Here is a 22,794-nt window from a genome sequence, read left to right as displayed (position 1 = left end):
TAGTAACTGTTGTTCTTCGAGATGTGTTGCTCCTATCCATTCCAGTTAGGTGTGCGCGCCGTGCGTGCACGGCTCTTCAGAAGATTTTTACCCTAGCAACTCTGGCGGGCCGGCTGGGCGCCCCCTGGAGTGGCGCCGCTATAGCGCAGGATATATACCCCAGCCGGCCCGTCCACTCCTCAGTTCCTTCTTGCCGGCTACTCCGACAGTGGGGAAGGAGGGCGGGTCTGGAATGGATAGGAGCAACACATCTCGAAGAACAACAGTTACTACGGTGAGTAACCGTCTTTTCTTCTTCGAGTGATTGCTCCTATGCATTCCAGTTAGGTGATTCCCAAGCCTTACGTAGGCGGTGGGGTCGGAGTTAGATGTTGCAGAACGCAACCGCTAAGCCAGAGGCTGCAACAGCTCTGGACTCCCGGACCTATGAGGCAAAGGTGTGGACCGAGGACCAGGTAGGTGTACAACACATCCCCCGAAAGGGAATGCGAGCCAGGAAGGCAGCTGAGAAGCGTGAGCCCTGGCGGAATGTGCAGCAAGGTGGCTCTATGGCACATGGGCCGAAACAGAAGAGGTGCAGATGCACAACGTCATTGAAGATGAAATCCTCTAGGAGGAGACAGGTATGCCCTTCGTCCGGTATGCCGGTACGATGAAGGTTTTGGGGGGCGTTACGAGAGGGCTCAGTCCGCTAGATATAGATTGCGGACGCCCTGCAGATGTCGAAGGAGGGCAACCGTTGCTCTCCTTGCACAGAGAGTGGCTTCGGAAAGAAGACCGGAAGGAAGATATCCTGGTGGATATAAAAGGCCGACACCTCCTTGGGGAGGCAGGTCGGACGTGGTAATAACTGCCCTTGTCCTTGAGGAACACAGTATACCTTGGGCCTATTGTGAGAGTCTGAAGCTCGGAGACTCGTGTGGCCGCAGGAAAGACTACAGGAAACTGCCTTGCAGGACAGTTATATGAATGAGCATGTTGACATTGGCTCGAATAGGGCAGTCATAAAACTGGGTAGAACCAGATTGAAGAGCCAGGTTTATGGCGGGGCCCCACTTGGGGGGGGCGGTGTATAAACGCTCCAAGCCCTGAGGAACCAGATGGAATAGAGTGGGATCTCGGGGGGAGAAACATTGCGCGTTTCGGAGCAGCATGAGAAACGCTTCCACTCGGCCAGATACTTTAACCGAATGGATGATTTTCTACCACCCCGGAGAATCCCGTAGAACCGAGGCCGAACAACGTAACTCGGATCGGTTTAGCCACGCAGGAGTCCTGCTGTGAGGTGCAGGGATTACAAGACCGGGTGGTGAAGGTTGTCATGATTCCGCGTCATGGGGTCTGTGCCAAGAGGGTTGCTACCGACAGGTGTAGCAACATGGTGTGCCAGTGCTGCCCAGGTTACACTGGAGCGAACCCGATCAGGGGCGCTCTGTCCCTGCGGAGTTTGAGCAGGACCTTGTGAACCAGCGGGGACAGTGGACAGCGTACGGCAGATGGCTGATCCATGGCCTCAGGAAAATCCTCCAAGACCGAGCCTGGGGAGAGGCCTTGGAACGAGGAGAATTTCTCTCCCTCTTTCCGTTCTCGCGAAAGCGAGGAGGGCTATGCGGGGGAAGACCCACTTCTGGAAAACGGAATAGATAAAGACGGGAGGCAACCACCACTTGTGAGACCGGAAGGATCTGCTGAGACGATCCGCCAGCTGAATCGCCTGGTACACAAGGCAGACTGCTCTCAGCTCTCGGACATTGATGTGTAAGGCCAGCTCTTGCACTGACCGAAGGCCGTGAGTGCGAAACTACACCAGGTGCGCACCCAGCCGAGAGATGGGCTGTCTGTCATGAGGGACCCCGAGGGGTGAATGAAACAGCATCCCCGGATACACCGGGGAGGACGCCGACTCCCGGTCGAGGGAGCCTAGGCTGCTCGGGGGAAACGAGACGACCACAAGTATGCCATCTCTGCCCGGGTGGCACCCCCAGGTGAGCCACGATTGAAGTGAACAGAGGCAAAGCCTGGTATGTTTAGTTGCAAACGTGTAGACAGCCATGTGACTCAGGAAACCGAGGCAAGAGCGAGCCCAATTTGGCGGGAAGGTCCGTAGACCTTGTACAATTGTTACCCTCGCCTGAAACCAAGGCTGAGGAAAGCAGGCTCTGGCGAGTCTGGAGTCCAGGACGGCCCCAATGAATTCCCATCCCTATATGGGAATCAGAGTGGATTTTACTATTGATCATCAGGCCTAGACACAGGAAAAGGTTCGTGTCGATGCCCACATGACTGGTACTTTGGGCCGGGGGTTCTTCGAATGAGCCACTCGTCTAGACACGGAGAACGTGTATCAGACGGTAGCGAAGAAAGGCGGCGATTACAGCCATGCACCTTGAATACCCCTGGGCTGTATAGAGGCCAACCGGGAGGGCCGTATACTGGGAATAACGATGGTAGGCCCCAAACCGATGGTACCTTCTGTGTGGAAGAGAAATGGCAACGTGAAAAACACGCGCCCTTCATATCGAGGGCGGCGTACCAGTCTCCGGGATCCCAGGATGGGATGACGGTCGCCCTGGGTACCATGCGGAACTCATCTGCATCGTGACTTGTTGAGTTCCTGCAGGTCTAGGATAGGTCTGAGACCTCCCTTCGCTTAGGGGAATAGGTTTCGCCCTTAGGTACCTCCTGTATAGCTCCGATGAGGAGGAGCGTCCGCACCTCTTGCCAGAGGAATCGCTCGTGAGAGGGGTCCTTAGGAGGGGCGAGGATGGGTAGGCTTTTGCCCCATTGGTGATCAGAAGGACCCTAATTCGGGCTCCTTTGGGGTGCGGATTGATGGCCACGACCGTATAAGCCACGCCCGCTGGCCATGTCCTGACCTTGTCAAGGCGCAGGGTAAGAGCAGAGGTTGGGGATGGAAGCGTCGGCGCTGAATTACCGGCGTGTGCATGCCGAGAGAGAGAGAGAGAGAGAGCAAAGTGACCCTGCTGCCCTTTAGGTTCTGCAGCCTAGGGCCAGTGTTGTCAGAGAACAGGCCTGTGCCACTGAAGGGCAAGATCTGTATAGCGTGCCGCAGCTGCGAGGGAAGGCTCGATAACTGGAGTCCTGAAACGCGCCGCGTGGCAACACCCGAGGCCAGAGTCATGGCAGCGGAGTCAGCTGCGTCCAACGAGGCCTGGAGGGAAGCTCTCTCCAGCTCCGTCCTTTGCTGCAGGAGGGCATCGAACTCTTGACGGGAGTTCCGAAGAACCGACTCTGTAAATTTGCCCACCGCCACCCACAGTAGCGGATAAGCAGGGCTTGCTGGTTCGCTACACGAAATTGCAGGGCCCCCTCCGGGTACATCTTATGGCCCAGTAAGACCACACGCCCAGCCTCTTTGGATTTAGGGGCTGGTCGCATTTCGATTACAGGAGGGCCGGAGGGGTATGTTCCTGCCCCCGCCTCATCTGGGGAGGAGGAAGAAGAAAGGCCCGGGACAAGCGGGTCCTGTGTGGGCTCGAGCTCCTGGACGACCTCCTGATCCGGTGGGATCTGGGAGCCCGGTGCCGAACCGGGGGTTGCTCTGTACGGGTCGGACGGGGACGACTAATTGTCACCCAGAGCTCGGAGGGAACGGAGCGAGATGGGATCACCGGTACGCCTCTGGCGTGGTAGTACACCCACGGCGTCCAGAATGACCACTGGTAGGTCTCCTGGAAGACTCTGGAGGGCACATCGGAAAACAGAGTGCTACGCATATGAAGTGTCCGCACGGGACGACACTGATGCGTGGCTGGATGGCCCTGGAGGAGCTGAAAGCTCTTGGTAGAGTCTCCGTCTGTAACTGACGTCGCTCGATGCGGCACCGGGGATCGGTACCGGTAGACAGACCGGTACCGAGAAAGGGACCTGCCACCGAAGCTGTGCCGGGCGGTCGACCGAGGGTGCGAGGCTCGATGATCAGGAGTGGCTACGAGCGTCCCGGTGCCTGAGGCTTGATCGGAGCTGAGTGTCCCGGACCGGCGAACGGGATGCTGACCGGTGCCGCGAGCACTACTAGTACCAACATGGAGAACGGTGCCGAGACCTAGATCGGTGACGGGACCGAGAACATCTGCGGGACCGCGACCCTGAACGGTGCCGCTGTGCGGTGCCGAGGTAGGGTGGTCTGATCAAGGCAGGCTTGCCCATCGACTATGTAACCCCCACCGGCGGTGCCGGGGGTTGAGGCAGCGTAGATGCTGTCGTTGCAATCAGCCCCCTCGCCGTGGACACTGTCTCCGGCGTGGAGGGAATAGTGAGCTCGACCATAGCTGGCACCCCGGATGCAGCTTCATAGTGAGCTCGACCACGGTCCGTACCGGGGAGCGTTCCAGCACCGGACTCGACGGCTTTTGCCTGGCCGGAGTTAATGGTGCGGGCATTGTCGGTGCCGCGGTAGACATCGGTGCCGGGCGATCCGATGGAGCATAGCGCTCGGCTGCGGAGCAGGCGGCTCGGACGCAGCTTCAGGGCGAGCTCGACCACGGTCCGTACCGGGGAGCTTTCCGGCACCGGACTCGACGGCTCTTGCCTGGCCGGAGTTAATGGTGCGGACATTGACGGTGCCGCGGCAGACATCGGTGCCGGGCGGTCCCACTGAACATCGCGCTCGACTGCGGAGCAGGCGGCTCGGACGCAGCTTCCGGGCGAGCTCGACCACGGTGCGTACCAGGGAGCTTTCCGGCACCTGACTCGACGGCTCTTGCCTGGCCGGAGTTAACGGTGCGGATATTGTCGGTGCCGCGGCCGACATTGGTGCCGGGCGATCCGACGGAGCATAGCGCTCGGCTGCGGAGCAGGCGGCTCGGACGCAGCTTCATAGCGAGCTCGACCACGGTCCATACCGGGGAGCTTTCCAGCACCGGACTCGACGGCTCTTGCCTGGCCGGAGTGAAAGGTGCGGATATTGTCGGCGCCGCGGCAGACATCGGTGCCGGGCGATCCGACTGAGCATAGCACTCGGCTGCGGAGCAGGCGGCTCGGACGCAGCTTCCGGGCGAGCTCGACCACGGTGCGTACCGGGGAGCTTTCCAGCACCGGACTCGACGGCTCTTGCCTGGCCGGAGTAACTCTTCATCCTCCAGGAGAGAGGTCCATGCCGAGGGTACGTCGGAGTCAGCGACGGTGGTGCCAGGAGGCCTTGGCAGCACCGGCAGTCCGGTGCCGAGGGAGCGCGCCGTGAAAACTAACTAGCGCTCGGCGCCGAGAGCGGAGGAGCAAGAGCTGCCTCCCTCAGGAGCTGCTTAAAACGAAAGCCCCGCTCCCCTTTGTTCACGGATTAAGGGCCTCACAAATGCGGCACTTATCTGTGAGGTAAGATCCCTCGAGGCACTTAGGAGAAGATCTCTTGTCGGCAGCGGCTTGTGGCCGGTCGAGCATTAGAAAACCCTGTGGACCGGGCATCGGCCCCGGCCCCGGGTGAGGGGAAGGGGATAAACCCCAACCCCTGTAAAATAAATACACTATACTATTCTACAAACAAACAGAGTTAACTACAACTATAAACAGAACGAGAGAAAACTACGAGTAGCTAGGGCAGTGGAGGTCAGCTGAGCTGTGCTCCACTGTTCCAACGGCCGTCACGGGCGGAAAGAAGGAACTGAGGAGCGGACGGGCCGGCTGGGGTATATATCCTGCGCTATAGCGGCGCCACTCCAGGGGGCGCCCAGCCGGCCCGCCGGAGTTGCTAGGGTAAAAATCTTCCGAAGAGCCGTGCACGCACGGCGCGCACACCTAACTGGAATGCATAGGAGCAATCACTCGAAGAAGAACTGCCATACTGGATCAGACCAACTATCCGTCTAGCCCAGTATCCTGTCTTACGACAGTGGCCAATGCCAGGTGCTTCTGAGGGAATGAACAGAAGTGGTAATTATCAAGTGAGCCATCCCCTGTCACCCATTCCCAGCTTTTGGCAAACCAAGGCTAGGGACACCATACCTGCCCACCCTGGCTAATAGCCATTGATGGATCTATCCTCCAGGAATTTATCTAGTTCTTTTTCTAACCGTGTTATAGTCTTGGCCTTCACAACATCCTCTGGCAAAGAGTTCCACAGGTTGAACATATAGCAGGGGATCGTACAAAAGAGAGGGGGACAGGGAAAGGATCTAGATAGGAGGAAGGATGGTCTAGGGGTTAGGCCGCTAGCCTGGGACTTGGGAGACTGCGGAAAATTCCCTTCTTTGCCACAGACTGTGTGACATTGGGCAAGTCTCTCTGGGACTCACAGTCCCTTCTCTAAAAAGGGATGGGAGCCCTGCCCTGCCTCACTAGCACTCGGATACTATGGTAATGGGGGTCATCTAAGTACCTAATATAGACAGAGATGAGGCAAACAGGGAGTGGTGATGATGGAGGTCATTGCAATATGAATGACTGTGAGCCTGAGGCACTAGGCTGAGGGGAGAGGGCTGACTAGACCTGAGGTACACAGCGGTCTGAGTCCCCTCTCACAGCACCTTCACATCAGGGTAGCCGCACTGAAGGTACTTAGCTCCTAAGGTACACCACCAGAGTGACAGGAGCCTTTATCTCCAGGCTGCTTGTCTGAATCTGGTCACCTGACAAGTGGTGCTGGTCTCAGTCCAGTTCCTACTGGACAGGGACCCAACTCAAAAAAGCCACCACCTTGCCAGATGTCTCAACAGAGAGGCCAAAGACTAGCTGGGCCTGGACTCTATACTCTGTCTTGCATCCATTGATATAGGTGCTGCAGGTTGCGCATGACTCACATCAGCAGGGAATGTGGTTGGAGGTTTGTGCTGCCGCTGCTCATACTGTTCCAGGTCGGTGAATACTTAGGGCACATCAGTTTCCAGAACTGTCAACCCAGCAGCTTTCAGCGGCTGTAAATTCACTCCAGTATAAAACTAGGAACCTTGGAATATAAAGCTCTCCGTGTACACAGGTAGTGTGTTTACGGCTATCACTGAACTATCTGAATTTAACCGTAGTCTTCTGGAACTGATTGCAGCCCCTGAAAGTTTCGTAGGCTACACCAAACTGCAAAAAAAAGAGCCAAACCCCAACTATATGCTCCTCTGAAAATCCCCAAACCTTCCCACACTGAACACTTTCTTTACCTCAGCCAAATTAATTACATGCCTGGATTTGGATCTCATTCCTGACCTTAAAAACTCCCTCCCATCAACATCAGCTCCACCATAAAATACAAAATAAGCACTCTACAGAGCTTAATCCTGGGAAACTCTGAAGAGGATTTTGTGCTTCAGTGGTCAATCAAAGCTCTAAGAACGACTACGACTCTATGTCTGCACCCCTGTAGCACAATGACACTGAATATTCCTGTTCCAACATTGCACAACAGGAGATTTTCAATTATTTCTCTTGAGCTGGTAAAAAGTCAGGACTGTCACACTAGACACTTAGGGTACGTCTACACTACGGGATTATTCCGAATTTACATAAACCGGTTTAGCAAAACAGATTGTATAAAATCGATTGCGCGCGGCCACACTAAACACATTAAATCGGTGGTGTGCGTCCATGGTCCGAGGCTAGTGTCAATTTCTGGAGTGTTGTACTGTGGGTAGCTATCCCGTAGCTATCCCATAGTTCCCGCAGCCTCCCCCGCCCGTTGGAATTTCCGGGTTGAGATCCCAGTGCCTGATGGGGCAAAAATCATTGTCGCGGGTGGTTCTGGGTACAGCCTCACCCCTCCCTTCCTGAAAGCAGCAGACAACTGTTTCGCGCCTTTTTTGCTTGGTGAACTGTGCAGACGCCATAGCACAGCAAGCATGGTCCCTGCTCAGCTCAATACCGCAATTGTGGATGTTTTAAACACCTCACGCACTCTCGTGCAGTATATGGTGAACCAGGACCTTCAAACCGAGGCGAGGAGGAGGCAGATACGGCAGCGCGGCCATGACAGTGATGAGGACGTAGACACAGAATTCTCTCAAACCACGGGCCCCTGCGCTTTGGAGATCCTGATGGTAATGGGGCAGATTCTATCCATTGAACGCCGATTTTGGGCCCGGGAAACAAGCACTGACTGGTGGGACCGCATTGTGTTGCAGGTGTGGGACGATTCCCAGTGGCTGCAAAACTTTCGCATGCGTAAGGGCACTTTCATGGAACTTTGTGACTTGCTTGCCCCTGCCCTGAAACGCCATAATACCAAGATGAGAGCAGCCCTCACAGTAGAGAAGCGAGTGGCGATAGCCCTGTGGAAGCTTGCAACGCCAGACAGCTACCGGTCAGTCGGGAATCAATTTGGAGTTGGAAAATCTACTGTGGGGGCTGCTGTGATGCAAGTAGCCAAAGCAATCACTAAGCTGCTGCTACGAAAGGTTGTGACTCTGGGAAACGTGCAGGCCATAGTGGATGGCTTTGCTGCACTGGGATTCCCTAACTGTGGGGGGGCGATAGATGGAACCCATATCCCTATCTTGGCACCGGAGCGCCAGGGCACCCAGTACGTAAACCGGAAGGGGTACTTTTCAATGGTGCTGCAAGCACTGGTGGATCACAAGGGACGTTTCACAAACATCCACGTGGGATGGCCAGGGAGGGTTCATGACGCTCGCGTCTTCAGAAGCACTACTCTGTTTAAACGGCTGCAGCAAGGGAATTACTTCCCAGACCAGAAAATAACAGTTGGGGATTTTGAAATGCCTGTAGTTATCCTGGGGGACCCAGCCTACCCCTTGATGCCATGGCTCATGAAGACATACACAGGCAGCCTGGACAGTGGTCAGGATCTGTTCAATTACAGGCTGAGCAAGTGCAGAATGGTGGTGGAATGTGCATTTGGCCGTTTAAAGGCGCGCTGGCGCACATTACTGACTCGCTCAGACCTCAGCCAAACCAATGTCCCCTATATTATTGCTGCTTGCTGTATTCTCCACAATCTCTGTGAGAGTAAGGGGGAGACCTTTATGGTGGGGTGGGAGGCTGAGGCAAATTACCTGGCCGCTGATTACGCGCAGCCAGACACCAGGGAGATTAGAAGAGCACACCAGGAAGCGGTGCGCATCAGAGAAGCTTTGAAAACGAGCTTCATCAATGGCCAGGGTGCAGTGTGACTGCTGTGTTTGTTGATGAAAACCCAACCCCCTTGATTGACTCATTCCCTGTAAGCAACTCACCCTCCCCCTTCGAGTACAGCTTACTTATGCAAATAAAGTCACTCTCATTTAAAAATCATGAATTCTTTATTAATTCATTATAAAAAGAGGGAGAGAAGTAAGGGTGTGGTTTGGGTGGAGGATAGGAGGGATGGAGAAGGCCATTAAAAAAATTTCACAGTAACGACAGCCTTCTGGTTGGGCTGTCCACGGGGGTGGAGTGGGCGGGTGCACGGAGCCTCCCCCCACGCGTTCTTACACGTCTGGGTGAGGAGGATGTGGAACATGGTGAGGGTTGAGGGTGGTTATACAGGGGCTGCAGCGGCACTCTGTGATCCTGCTGCCGTTCCTGAAGCTCCACCAGACGCCGGAGCATGTCAGTTTGATCATGCAGCAGCCCCAGAGTTGCATCCCGCCACCGCTGATCTTCCTGCCGCCACCGCTGATTTTCCTGCCGGTCTTCCTGCCGCCACCTCTCATCTCGGGTGTCCCTCCTGTCCTCACGTTCACTGGCATCTTTCCTGTAATTTGATACCACGTCCTTCCACTCATTCAGATGAGCTCTTTCATTGCGTGTAACTTCCATAATATCCGAGAACATTTCATCTCGCGTCTTCTTTTTCCTCCGCCTTATCTGTGCTAGCCTTTGGGATGGAGGAGGGACGCTTGAAAAATTTGCAGCTGCATTAGGGAGAGAAATATTTAAAAAGATACATTTTACAGAACAATGGTTATACTCTTTCACAGTGAACAGCACTATTCACCTTACATAGCACATGTGATTTCCCTACAAGGTCGCATTTTTCATGTTAATACTGAGTGCCTGCAGCTCTGGAGTTACAGATCTCACAGACACAGGTCCGGGCATCAGAATTCAGCTTGCATGCGGCCATGGTAAGCCACTGTCTTTCGGCTTCTGTAGTGATTTACCCCTCCCCCCAACGCATGGCTAATACCACGCTAGCTCCCTGCTAATCAACACCCTTCTCACCCCCCCACCCACTGCGTGGCTGGTAGCTTGGGGAAGATCCCCGCTGACCAAACACAAAAAAGATCATCGGCATTTCACTCCTCCCTTCCCCCCCGCTTGGCTACGTGCAGGAAAGGATTTTTTTTTTAAGCTGCTGCAGTCCACGAACCCAGTAGGAAAATGGCCATCCCCCTTACTTAAATTCCTGATTTTTAACCAGGTTATCCTGAATGATATCACTTTGCTGAGGATAACACAGCGAGATAAAGAACGGATGCTTCTTGAATGCCAGCAATCACCGGGACCATACGCTGCTATGCTTTGCCATGCAATGATACCTGATTACTTGCTACATGCATGGCGTGGTAAAGTGTCCTACCATGGTGGGCGGAACAAGGCTGCCTTGCCCAGAAACCTTCTGCAAAGGCTTCTGGAGTACCTACAGGAGCGCTTCATCGAGATGTCCCTGGAGGATTTCCTCTCAATCCCCGGACATGTTAACAAACTTTTCTAAGTAACTATACTGTCTGCGAATGCATCCCAAGTCCTCAGGGCAAATCAATCATTAAAAAACGCTTGCTTAAAAAACAATGTTTGCTATTTGCAAAGGTACACTCACCAGAGGTCCCTTCCATGGCGTCATTGTCTGGGATAGTTGCTTGGGAGGGCTGGGAGGAGGGTAATTCCGTCAGGGTGAGAAAAAGCTCCTGGCTGCTGGGGCTCACGGAGTGCTGTGTGCTCTCTGCTAGGTCGTCCTCCTCTTCTTCATCTTCATCTTCCCCGTCTGCATAATCCTCAGACATGGCAGAGATTACAACCCCCACCTCGGAATCCACGGTCAGGGGTGGGGTACTTGTGGCGCAGCCCCCTAAAATTGCATGCAGCTCAGCATAGAAGCGGCATGTTTTTCGACCTGCCCCGGACCTTCCGTTTGCTTCTTTGGTTTTCTGATAGGCTTGTCTGAGCTCCTTAACTTTCACTCTGCACTGCATTGAGTCCCTGCTGTGGCCTTTATCCATCATAGCCTTAGAAATTCTTTCAAATACTTTTTCATTTCGTCTTTTGGAACGCAGTTCTGTTAGCACTGAATCCTCTCCCCATATAGCGATCAGATCCAGTACCTCCCGTGCAGTCCATGCTGGGGCTCTTTTTCGATTCTCAGGAGACTGCATTGTTACCTGTGCAGATGAGCTGTGCGTGGTCACCTGTGCTGATGAGCTCTCCACGCTGGGGAAGCAGGAAATGAATTTCAAAAGTTCGCGGGGCTTTTCCTGTCTACCTGGCCAGTGCATCAGAGTTCAGAATGCTGTCCAGAGCGGTCACAGTGGTGCACTGTGGGATACCGCCCGGAGGCCAATACCGTCGATTTGCGGCCACACTAACCCTATTCCGATATGTTAATCCCAATATTAGCGCTACTCCTCTCGTCGGGGAGGAGTACAGAAACCGATTTAAAGAGCCATTAAAATCAATATAAGGTGCCTCCTAGTGTGGACGGGTGTGGCGTTAAATCAGTTTTACGCTCTTAAAACCGGTTTAAACGCGTAGTGTAGACCAGGCTTTAGAATGTTCTGACTAAGTTGAGGGCTACAGTGCTGATCTCTAGTATCCCATGAGGGACATCACAAGGTAGTGAATGGAAGCAGGGAATCTCCCAGTCATTTATCATGGAGAAGATTAATCCCTCAAGAAACAACCCCTGGGATGTTTGTTTTTTTCCCCCTCCTGGGATGTTTTATAAGGTATCTTACCACAGTCCACAAATATCACTGACCCAGGGGTGTCTACAGTACTTCTCTCTCCAGATATATCTCCGCTTAACTGTTTTCTTCTTTTCTGCTCTCCCTCTTCATCTCTTCCCCTGCTATTCTCTTCTCTCTGCGTTTCCTCATTTCTTTAAGTTTTAGGTACCCACTTAAATAATGACCAAACAACAATACCAAGCAGCTGGGGTCACCAGCGTGATGCATAATCCCCTGGCTGATTGTATTAATATAAGTAATTCTTTACTAATGCATGTGACATTCTTATGTTAAGAGGGAATGGCTTTTTTCCCCTCTTTTCTTATGTGCATTTGACTCCCCCTCATATTTGCTTATATTTCTGATCATAAAAAATATGAGGTGGGAATAGTCAGAAGATATGAAAAGTCAAATGTAGATAGGCATTAGGATTTTAGTACAGCATCAGCGCTTACCCATGATCCTTCAGTATACAAGGAGCCAGAGCCAGAATTTTTTTGATCACTCTCATCCCATCATTTCCCCCATCCAGGGCACCAAGGTCCTCATAGCTGGAGGTTGAAGACAAGGGATGAAATCTCTCCATTACCCACCATTATACACAACAGTAAAATGTGTTGTTAGTAGCATCTCACACTGGAAACAAGTACTAGAGGGGTCACGTGGCACATGAAAGCGATGGCTTGTGGGACTGTGTCCCTGTGGAAAAGTCACAGTAACTTTGGAATCTGTAAAGAGGGAAGTTTGTAAGATCCCTCTGGCAACCCAGATGGGTGGTATGTGTAATAGAGGAAGTTATTCGGAGATTGCCACTGAGACTAGGCTGAGAGAGTCTTGGGGCAAACATCAATAGGCATTCCTGATCTCCTGTTGACAGCTATAGCACTGCTCCTGCCGGTCACATTTAATAATAACAGTACAGTAACTTAACGTTGTAGTTATGTTCCTGAAAAATGCGACTTTAAGTGAAACAATATTAAACAAATCCAATTTTCCCATAAGATTTAATGGGAATGTGGAAGGTTAGGTTCCAAGGAAATTTTTTTGGGGCAGACAAAAGGCATTATATACTGTACAGTACTGTACTGTACTGTGGTAGGGAGGTGCCCCTGGCTTACCCCTGGGGCTCAGGGCTGGGGATGCAGGGTCTGGGAGGGAGTTAGGATGCAGGAGGGCGCTCAGGGTGGGGGTGCGGGAGGAGGCTCAGGGTTGGGGCAGGCAGGAAGTGCAGAGCACTTACCTGGGGCAGCTCCTGTTTAGTGCAGGGGGTGTGCAGGTGGCTCAGTGCAGCGCAGCACTGCCCCCATGGCCGCGATTCTGGGAGCCGCAATTCTGGGAGCTGCCCACACCCCCACCCCCAGCAGGCAGGGTCACCCGGAATGCAGGGGCTGCAGGGTGCTGGGCTAAGGGGGCCCCGTGGCCCCGGCCTGCAGCTCTAAAGCCCCTTTCGGAATGCGACCCTGCAAGCATGGGCCAGAGGACTCAGGAGGAGCAGGGGCGACCGCACAGCCAGTGGCCGGAGAGAAGCGGCGCTTTCCTCTTCAAATTGCCGCTTCTCTCTGGCTGGCTTTGAAGGGGAAAGCACCGCTTCTCTCCAGCCGCTGGCTGCGCGGCTGCCCCTACTCCTCCTGAGTCCTCCGGCCCATGCTCGCAGGGCCGCATTACGAAAGGGGCTTTCGAGCTGCAGGTCAGGGCCATGGGGCCCCCTTAGCCCAGGGCCCTGCAGCCCGTAAAGCCCCTGCGTGCCAGGTGGCCCTGCCTGCCGGGGGGGCGGGAGGAGGGGGCAGCTTCCCGCTTGCTCACTCCCTGCCTCCCCCCCAGAAAGTCCTAAGCGCCGCCAAACAGCTGTTTAGTGGCAGGCGAAGTGCTGGGAGGGAGGGAGGGGGAGAAGAGGAACTTGTGCAATGCTCCCTTGTAAAGTCAGCCAAACGACGTTATAAGGGAGCATTGCACAACTTTAAACGAGTTTTTTCCCTAATGGAGCAGCGACGTAACTTTGAAACAACGTTAAGCGGGAGGATGTTAAGTGAGGAGTTACTGTAATAGTAATTCTTAGCTCTGGCACAGGCCTTTTCCTCTCAGAGTGCTTCACAAAGGTGGATAAATGTTTTACCCCCATTTTACTGTGAGTAAACTGAGGGGGGAGAGGTTAAATGATTTGTTTCAGGTGCCACAGAATATTCAGGGCAGAACATGGACTAGAACCCAGGTCTCCGCACTTGCCATCCGGTACTCACCACGCTGCCTTCTCAGCCTAAGGGCGCTCACCAGAACCACAGCTCACTTGGCCAGTCGGTGGCATTATTATTATTCAGTGCTTCAATTGGGCTGCTAGGTGCAATTATGTCACTGGTGCAAAAGTGAGTAGGCAGCAGAACAACGTACCACTTTTTCTCCTGGCTCAAGCACTGCCAACAGCCAAGTTGAGCTGCCATCTAACCTAACACACTGTGGGGTACAATACAGAAGGATCTACCTAGTTCAGAAAAGTTTGAATTTGCACATCATTACAACAGGAAGTTTCCGCCTTTCAGGGATGGGGGTGTTTTGTTCTGTTTTTGTTTTTTGTTGTTTTTTTTTTTTAGGGGGGAGGGCAGACTGGCATCATGCCAGATGGACTCAGGAATCAGTTCTAACCTCCAGTTCAATCAACTTTGTGGGAAACTAACAGGCAAAGAGGAAGGTGATGCATCACATCACTGGTCCAGCTACTGTCCCCAAATGGCCTTACTCAGAGCTTTTTCATTAGACAAAAGCCTTGTAACAGATAGTGGCTCTTGTTATAGCTATCAGTGGAAAGCAAGTCAGTTCTAAGCTCTTGCCCCTCTGAGCTGCAGCTTGATTACTACAGCTGCTCCATTCAACCCTGAGGGTATCATTACCCAGGAGACATTCAGGAGCGTACTGCGGTGAGTTAGCATGGGAACGTGCCAGGCATTCGACACCACTCCTGCTCTCCCAGAAACAAGGGAAAGTGTTTCCAGCTCACAGACCCTTTCTCTAAGTCATGAAGCATTTTCACATGTCTTCTGCCCAATTCCTCATGGTATCACAAGTAGGCAAGCTCACCAGGGAACAAATGGGCCAAGAGGGAATCTCTGAACTAGGTCTGAAGGAGAGAAAATACCAAGATCCTCAGTTTGTGCAGGAATGAAAGGGATGGGCTTCCAAATAAGTGTATTGTCAGGTGGTTGCCCTTCTTGGACTGCATTCCACCACTCCCCATCCCCAACGGATATCTCCTAACTTGTTGGTACTAGACCCCTGAAACTTCTCTACAGAGAACAGAGAAGGGTGAAATAATGCATGGGAAAGAGAAAGATAGAAAGGTCTTATCTGACCACCTGAGGATCTCTTCAGCCAGGTGACTCATGTCTCCATGGAAGACATAAGGTGGGTTACTGACTATAGTGTCCACAGGACCCCAGGGGAGGAGCTGCTCCCAGGAACCTACAGCAGAAAAAGAATGAAAACCAAATATCAGCCATAACTATATACCTTCAAAGCTCATTACTCAAGTAAGATCTTGATAACAGCAACTCTATAGGTACAGGTTTGTCTCTCTCTCTGTGGACAGCCTAACAAAATGTGAAATTAAATGCTAAGCTGAATTGGTCCACCTTCCCACCTTAATTTAAAGAGCATGTCTACATTGCAATCCCAGGTGATGGCATCTTGGGTAGACAAGTCTGTGTTTGCTTCATCTATGTTAGCACTGCTAAAAATGAAAGTGTAGACATGGCGGCATGGACTTAAGTGCAGGCTAGCAATGAGAGTACGTCTCCAAGGTCCTGGCTGGGCTTGGACAACCTATGCTGAAGCCCATGCCATCATGTTTAGCCTGCTATTTTTAGCAATGCTAGAGCTGGTCTGTCCACCCAAGCTGTAAATGCACCTCAGGCTGCTGTGTAGACATACCCACAGAATAGGATAACAGAGAGCTAAGCACATGGAAAGAACCAGTCATTCACACAAACAATGTCCTGTAACACAATGCTTTGATGTAGTGGAGGATACCGAATCCATCTGGATCCAGAGTGAAAATACCGTATCCATCTGGATCCACAAACAGAATTTTAGGCTGCACAGAATTACTACAGTTTGAATTTGGACAGAACACCGGGGAGAGCACCCCTACTCTTCCTTAAAGAGCTATGGGAGCACAATTGGTCAGTACCTCGGTTACATGCGTATGTATAAGACACCACTCTCCACAGCACAATGCTTGCTACCACCCAAGTGGGGCCAGTTTCAGGGAGAAGAGTGTCACATACTGACTCATGAACCCCATTTCCTGCAGCACCCTGGTTTTCTTTATACATCTCCAGAGGTGGATTTACCATTGAACAAACAGTGCAGTGGCATGGGGCCCCCAATGACAGGGGGGGCCCCCAAAATGCAGGACAAATCTCATCTGACAACCTGCCCCCAAGTCCCGGCTGGTGGCGTAGCAAGGCTCAGGAAGGCAGGCTGCCTGCATTCCGCGGCCGGTGACCCCACGCCGCTCTTGGAAGCTGCTGGCTGCTGGCATGACTCTGCGTGCCCTTGGTGGGGGGGAGGCAGCTCTGCACGCTGCCCCTGCCCCAGGCAGTGCACAGAGACCCGTTGACCCCCTCCCCCAAAGGGAGATATGCCAGCAGCAGTGCAGCAGTGCAGCAAGGCTAAGGCGTCTCCCTGCCTGCGCTGCCTCCCTACCTCCACACCGCTCCCGGAAGCGGCCAGCATGTCCTTGTGGCCCCTGGGGAGGGGGGATGTTTCTGTACGTTGCCTCTGCCCTGAGTGCCGACTCCACAGCTCCCATTGTCCAGGAACTGCAGCCAATGGAAGCTGCTGGGGCAGCACCTGCGGGCAGTGGTGTGCACAGACCCCCTGGTTCCCCCTCCCCGCGTAGGAGCTGCTGCCAGAGGGGTGTGCTGATCACTTTGGGAGCTGAGCCACCCAAGGTAAGCCTAGCCCCCCTGATCCTTCTTGCACCCCAACCCCCAGCCCAGAGCCCACACCCAAACTTCCTCCCAGAGCCCGCACCCCTCATCCCCTCCCACCTCTCAACCCCCTGCCCCAGCCCAGAGCCCGCACCCAGCCTGCACCCCAACCCCAGTCAGGGTACCTCACTTTATTTTCATTTACTTCCTATTACTTATAACAGGGGTAGGCAACCTATGGCACGCGTGCCGAAGGCGGCACTCGAGCTGATTTTCAGTGGCACTCACACTGCCCGGGTCCTGGCCACTGGTCCGGGGGACTCTGCATTTTAATTTAATTTTAAATGAAGCTTCTAAAACATTTCAAAAACCTTATTTATTTTACATACAACAATAGTTTAGTTATTATATTATAGACTTATAGAAAGAGACCTTCTAAAAATGTTAAAATGTATTACTGGCACGCGAAACCTTAAATTAGAGTGAATAAATGAAGACTCGGCACAGCACTTCTGAAAGGCTGCCGACCTCTGATTTATAATATAGGAGGAGGATGAAGAAAAAAAGAATGAAAAACGGGGGGGGGGAGATAAGAGAGAATGTTCTTTTTCTTGGCTGGGTCCCAAGGGGGGGGCCCGAAAATGAAGCTGCATACAGGGCCCCACTAACTCTAAATCCACCACTGCACATCTCCCAGCCAGGCAGTGACCAGGCCCAACCCAGCTTATCTTAACAAATCTGACAAAGCTGCAGAGAGTATGGATATGAAGGAGTGGAAGAAAAGGGAAGGAGTTGGGAGCTAGGGAAGATATTTGTGGGACTGGGGGGAGCCGAAGGAGGGACAGAGGATGGGCACTGAGCTGGAAAGAAGATGCACATGGACAGATTTTCCCTTGGGGAAAAATATCAGATTTGTTTTTTAAAGCTGAAGCAAATTCCTGGAACCCCTCCCTGCATATCCTGGCACAGAGACTGCGTATCTGACACAAAGGGTCACATTTTGAGAAAAGGAGGCTCGAAGTCCAAATACAGCTATGTGCACTTACCCCTACATATGCAATCACCACAACTGCATGCACAATGAATGCTACTGCGCACACAAAAAGGCATCCATTTACCCACTGGGTTACCCATCTCCAGCAACTACATCTGCAAATGTTAAGCGCACAGTAGTGCACACATTCTCCTCTGTGCACTGGTGCCTCTGCAAACTGAAAGTCCGGCCAGGATAGCTTTGAAGACACAAGCTTGCACTGAAGAGGCTGACTCTCAGTTCTCACAGTATGTTTCCTGCTACTCCAATACTGTACTGACACCTGATATTCTACAGCAGCGTAGGGACCTGTGCCCTTCTCATGTGCACAATGTGTTACCAGCTTGCAGTCAGCCATATGCACATAATGTGAGGTGAGATCTAAGTGTAGCAACAATCAGAAACATGCACATGCCAGAGCTGTCTCCTGAGTTACCCATCAGGCAGGATTAGGTCATTCCTGCCCCAATTACCTATTGTTTTCATGCCCACCTCCCCTCAGTAAAGTAAAATGGAGAAAACATCAGGGGAGGTAGAAATATGAAAGGAAATTACCAGAGAAGACATTGTAGTGAAGAATTCTTATCCTGTCCTGTAGCTGCAACCTGCAGGCCCAAGAACAGAGAAAGGTGAGTGTAAGAGATACACACAATACCACACTCAGACATTCAATGGCACATAATGGCTAAGATTTTGTCACAGAAATGTCTCGTAAAAGTCAGGGATAGGTCGTCAGGCTTTCATGAATTTTTCTTTCTTGCCCGTGACCTGTCCCTGACTTTTATTAAAAATATCCCTGACAAAATAGGGAGCCCGGCTGTGGGCTCCCCACACTGCCTGCAGAGGTTGGGCAGCTGCAGGGGCCCCTCCAAGCTCTGGGGCTTTGAAAGACCCCCAGCGGCTCAGAGCTCCAGGGTACCCTCACCATCTGCGGCAGCTGGGATCTTTGGGGTATGCCTGCAGCATCTTGGAGCTCCTGGGTCCCCTTCCCCGCATGTCCACCTTAGCTGTGGCCTTCACAACCACTGTAAATCCCCTTTGTGCTGCTGGGGTGGAGCATGGGGGGTCCAGACGTGGGAAAGCTATGATTAAATTAGCCTGCTATCTTGGCAGTAATCCCATTTAACAGAAGGGGCCACTGAGGCACAGTGCAATGAAGTGACAAGCTCCAAGTCGCAGAGTGAGGCCAGGTCTACCCTACAGATTTCTGCCGGCATAGCTCTGTCTGTCGGGGGGGAGAGGAGATGTGATCCCTGACTGACAGAGCTGGGCCAGCAAAAGAGCTAGTGTAGATGCAGTTATACCAGCAAAACTGTGATTTTACCAGTCTAGCTTATTTTGTTTAGGGGGGTTGGATGGTGGTGCTGGAAAATAAGCTACACCAGCAAAAGCACAGCTTTGCCAGGTTAAGCTGCATCCACACTAGGAGCACTTTGTGGGTATAGTATAGTGGTATGGCTATCCCTGGCAAAGTGCTCCTATAGTGTAGACATGGCCTGAGATAGTGGCCCTAAGGAATTGAACCCAACAGTCCTAGTGTCCCCCGGCTGTCTGCCTTAATCACAAAATCACCTCTCTCTTCTGAACACCAGACGATCACTTCTTTGCAAAGCCACAGGATTTCTCAGGGTTAGCTGGAGGAATGAGACCCAGGCAAGTGGTGACATCCAGGTCAGCATGTTCCTGAGAGCATTCTGTGATGATTCCAAAGACACTCCCCATTCCCCTACACTCTATTATACACTGAATTAGAAGAAGCTTTTCAAAAACCATCCAGCTCCTCCCAATACACACACTCCCTCCATGAAGAATAACTCACATAGCAGACTAAAACCCAGACAAAGGAGTACAGCATCCAGGATTTTCCTCCCCAACTTTTTTATCCAATGCACTAGTGAATTTGGGACACATAGGGGGCCTCATGCGCCACATGGTGAGAAAGAGTCCTGTTCCATTCCTAGGCCCCAGCTTGTGGTCTGAAAGACCAGCACACATTGGCAGTGGGGAACAAAGGGAGTGTAAGGTGTCTATCTGCAGTGCACCCCTCTGGGTGACCTGGGAGCGACATGATTAGCTGACAAAGATTCTCATCCAAGCCCCCCTCCCTTTTAGGCAAGTTAGCTGTGACATGGGGCTTTAAAAGGAGGGTGAGCACAACAGTGGCTTTGATCAGACAACAGGATGGATTATTTCAAAACAGTGGCAGGTTTGCGCATATGTGAGATTGTTTGGCTCCATGTTTAATACTTCTGATCCAATTAGCACAGTAAAGGAGCGAGGAGATGAGTTCTCTGACTGTCAGAGCTACAAACTCAGCCAGGGAGATGAAAATCCAGCTGCTGTTCTTCCTATTACACCATCAACCCATTGTAAGAGTGTCTGACGTTTGGGCAGAGGTCGATTCTACTCTACCTCATTTGCCCCCTCCCCTCCCCCCAGAACAGCACTGGGATATGCTGGTTGTGTGAGTGAAGAAACAGCGTAGCGGGTACGGTGGACATGGCAGGACAGACTCCGTTCTGTGCTCTAGCCCCTATACTCACTCCATCGGCATGTAAGGGCCAAAACTGTATTGCAAGGAGCTGGGGCATAATTCCCCATTGCATAGGGCCACTTAAGCAGCCCTATGTTGCACTGCCCTTCCCCCCTCCCCCCCGCTTTGTAAGTCTCTGTGCGAAGAGACGGGGGGCACATAGAGGGTAGAAAGGGGAATCGCCACAGTGCACACCACTACGAAGATTCGGGACTGCTCCAGACTGTGGAACAGCCCTCTGGGAATTCTCAGGAAGCTGCTGTAAATTAGAGCACCTTTGAGGCTGCTCTAATCTACACCAGGGGCCATTTCAGCCCCTAGAGCAGCCCAGAATCCTGGGGATGCAAGGGAATGATCAAACCACCTGTCCTCCTGCACTGTACTTCCTGCAGGTGCCACATAGGATAGGTCTCATGATGCAGAGATACATAAGGAAGCCAGATTCTGGTGTCAGTTACAACCTGTATTAACTCACGTGGAGTCACGCTGGATTTCCACTGGTGTACAGAGAGCAGAGTTGGCACAGGGAGCTGAGGGGTAAATGAGACCGTGTCATTCTGACACCAGCACTGTCCTGACCACGATTTCATTGTCAAGTGACAGTTATGGGAGACTGCATTGTGGCATTAGACAGCTGCAGAGCAGAGCTGATTCTGAAGCCCTTAAAACCAAGCCACAGCACAGGTGGCTGCTGTGGATTATAGTTCATTTGGTTACAAGTCTGTGCTAGCGACAGCCCAGAGAGGAAGAAGGATGCTGTGGGACACCACACTGACACACCCAGAAGTCTAGGTGCTGCCTGAGGAGCAAGATAAAATCTAGAAGTAAGAACAGAAGCAAGGCTCTGTCTGAAAAGGGAGTCAATATGGTGTAGTGAGTCAGAGGGAGCCAGGCGTTCTGGATTCTGTTATTGGCTCTGTCACTGACTCGCTTTGTGACATGATGTGACCATGTAGCAATTTTCTGTAATATTTTTATTATGCCTTTGTGTTCCTCAGTTTCCCCATGTACTTTGCATTGCTACCCAATGATTGCAAAAAGGGTTAGAATGTGGCTTTTGGGGCAGAGCGGGGGACATGAGGTGCTGTGTCACTTCGCTGTCTGGGATGAAATGAATGGATCGTTAGAGGATTGGCTGTAAGTGACCCATATCAATGGAGGTTCCAGAAAGACAAAGGGAGCTGCACCTACTGAACGACTGACACTATCCCAGGAACATGTGAACTCAGCATGGGTCAGCAGGAAGGGGATAAGTTTAGGTTCTTGGAGGGACTCAGCAGCCAGGGCCGGCTCCAGAGCCCAGCGGGGCAAGCACCTGCCTGGGGCGGCCCTTTCCCGGGGGGGCGGCAGGCTGGGCCGGCGGACCTGCCGCAGTCATGCCTGCGGGAGGTCCACCGGAGCCCCGGGAGCAGCGGACCTGCCGCAGGCATGACTGCGGAGGGGACGCTCGGCCGGCGGCTCCAGTGGACCTCCCGCAGGCATGACTGCGGACGGTTCGCTGGTCCTGCGGCTCGGCTGGACCTCCCGCAGGCATGACTGCGGCAGCTCAACCGAAGCCGCCGGACCTGCGAACCGCCCGCAGCTGCGGGAGGTCCAGCCGAGCCGCGCGACCAGTGGACCCTCTGCAGTCATGCCCGCGGGAGGTCTGCTGCTCCCGCGGCTCGGGGGCGCCTCCCGGGCATGACTGCTTGGGGCGGCCAAAAACCTAGAGCCGCCCCTGTCAGCAGCTCTCTCCGAGGACTGACAGAGAGCCTGGAATTCTATGACAGCTTGGCTGGCTGACTGGCTTGGCCAGTATGCACCATTTCTTAACCTGAGATTCTCTACATTCACCTTAGGACTTGCCAACGCTGTGTTCCAGTCAACTAATAAACCCTACACTGTTTTAGAAAAGGTTGCCCGGTGTCACCGCAAATCCTCACAGAGAGCCCTGAATGGTTACAGTACAAGCCTCCTGCAGGAGTGTTGCTTGGCCAGACTTGCTGCAGGGAGCCATGGAAGGAGACAGGGTTCTCTGGTGCCCAAAGACCCAGTTTCTGAGGCTGCAGCCCTGCCCTGTGGAATTGTGTGGGTCCCTGGGGCCCAGCACATTAAAGGGGTCACTCTCAAGGCACTGGTAATAGCCTGTGGCATGGACCAGACTCTGTGAATCTGAAACATTCACTAGGTCTCAGTTTTCCCATTCACAAAATAGGGACAAGTCTACTGACCCAAATTTGGTCTCCTTGCAAGAAAGGTGCGACGTAAGTACAAAACATCTCTATTATTCCATTTCCTTCCCAGCTGGTGGTCTGGCAAAGGGGATTCACAGGTCAGAAAAAGGGTTTTCTTGTACTGAAGTAAAAATTCAGGGAAAATTTGTTCCAAAAATTCCTAATTTTCTCTGGATTTTCCAGAGGTTCAAAGCATTTAACGCACCCTGGCACCTGATGGTGATGAACATGATATCCAGCCTGGGGCTGAGACACGGCATATTTGAGA

The 22,794-nt window shown here is 52.6% G+C and overlaps 1 protein-coding gene across 5 annotated transcripts in view; it reads right to left on the bottom strand.

Annotated features, from left to right (window-relative positions):
* The window catches only part of HEMK1 (HemK methyltransferase family member 1), a 62,914-nt gene that overhangs the window by 1,921 nt on the left and 38,199 nt on the right, over positions 1-22,794 (bottom strand). For 4 of the 5 annotated variants that reach the window (XM_045025067.1, XM_045025065.1, XM_045025069.1 and 1 more), the window contains 3 exons: positions 18,336-18,385; positions 15,170-15,275; positions 12,281-12,376 (listed from right to left, as the gene is read on the bottom strand). In XM_045025067.1, the coding sequence (XP_044881002.1) occupies positions 12,281-12,376; positions 15,170-15,275; positions 18,336-18,385 (252 nt within the window). The remainder of the gene's footprint in view (positions 1-12,280; positions 12,377-15,169; positions 15,276-18,335; positions 18,386-22,794) is intronic. The other variant, XM_045025066.1, reaches the window with a different exon arrangement.

Source organism: Mauremys mutica, chromosome 7, assembly GCF_020497125.1.
Source record: "Mauremys mutica isolate MM-2020 ecotype Southern chromosome 7, ASM2049712v1, whole genome shotgun sequence".
NCBI classification, from domain to species: Eukaryota; Metazoa; Chordata; order Testudines; family Geoemydidae; genus Mauremys; species Mauremys mutica.
The sequence above is the reverse complement of the archived record's forward strand: the minus strand, read 5'-3'. Positions and strand labels throughout refer to the sequence as shown.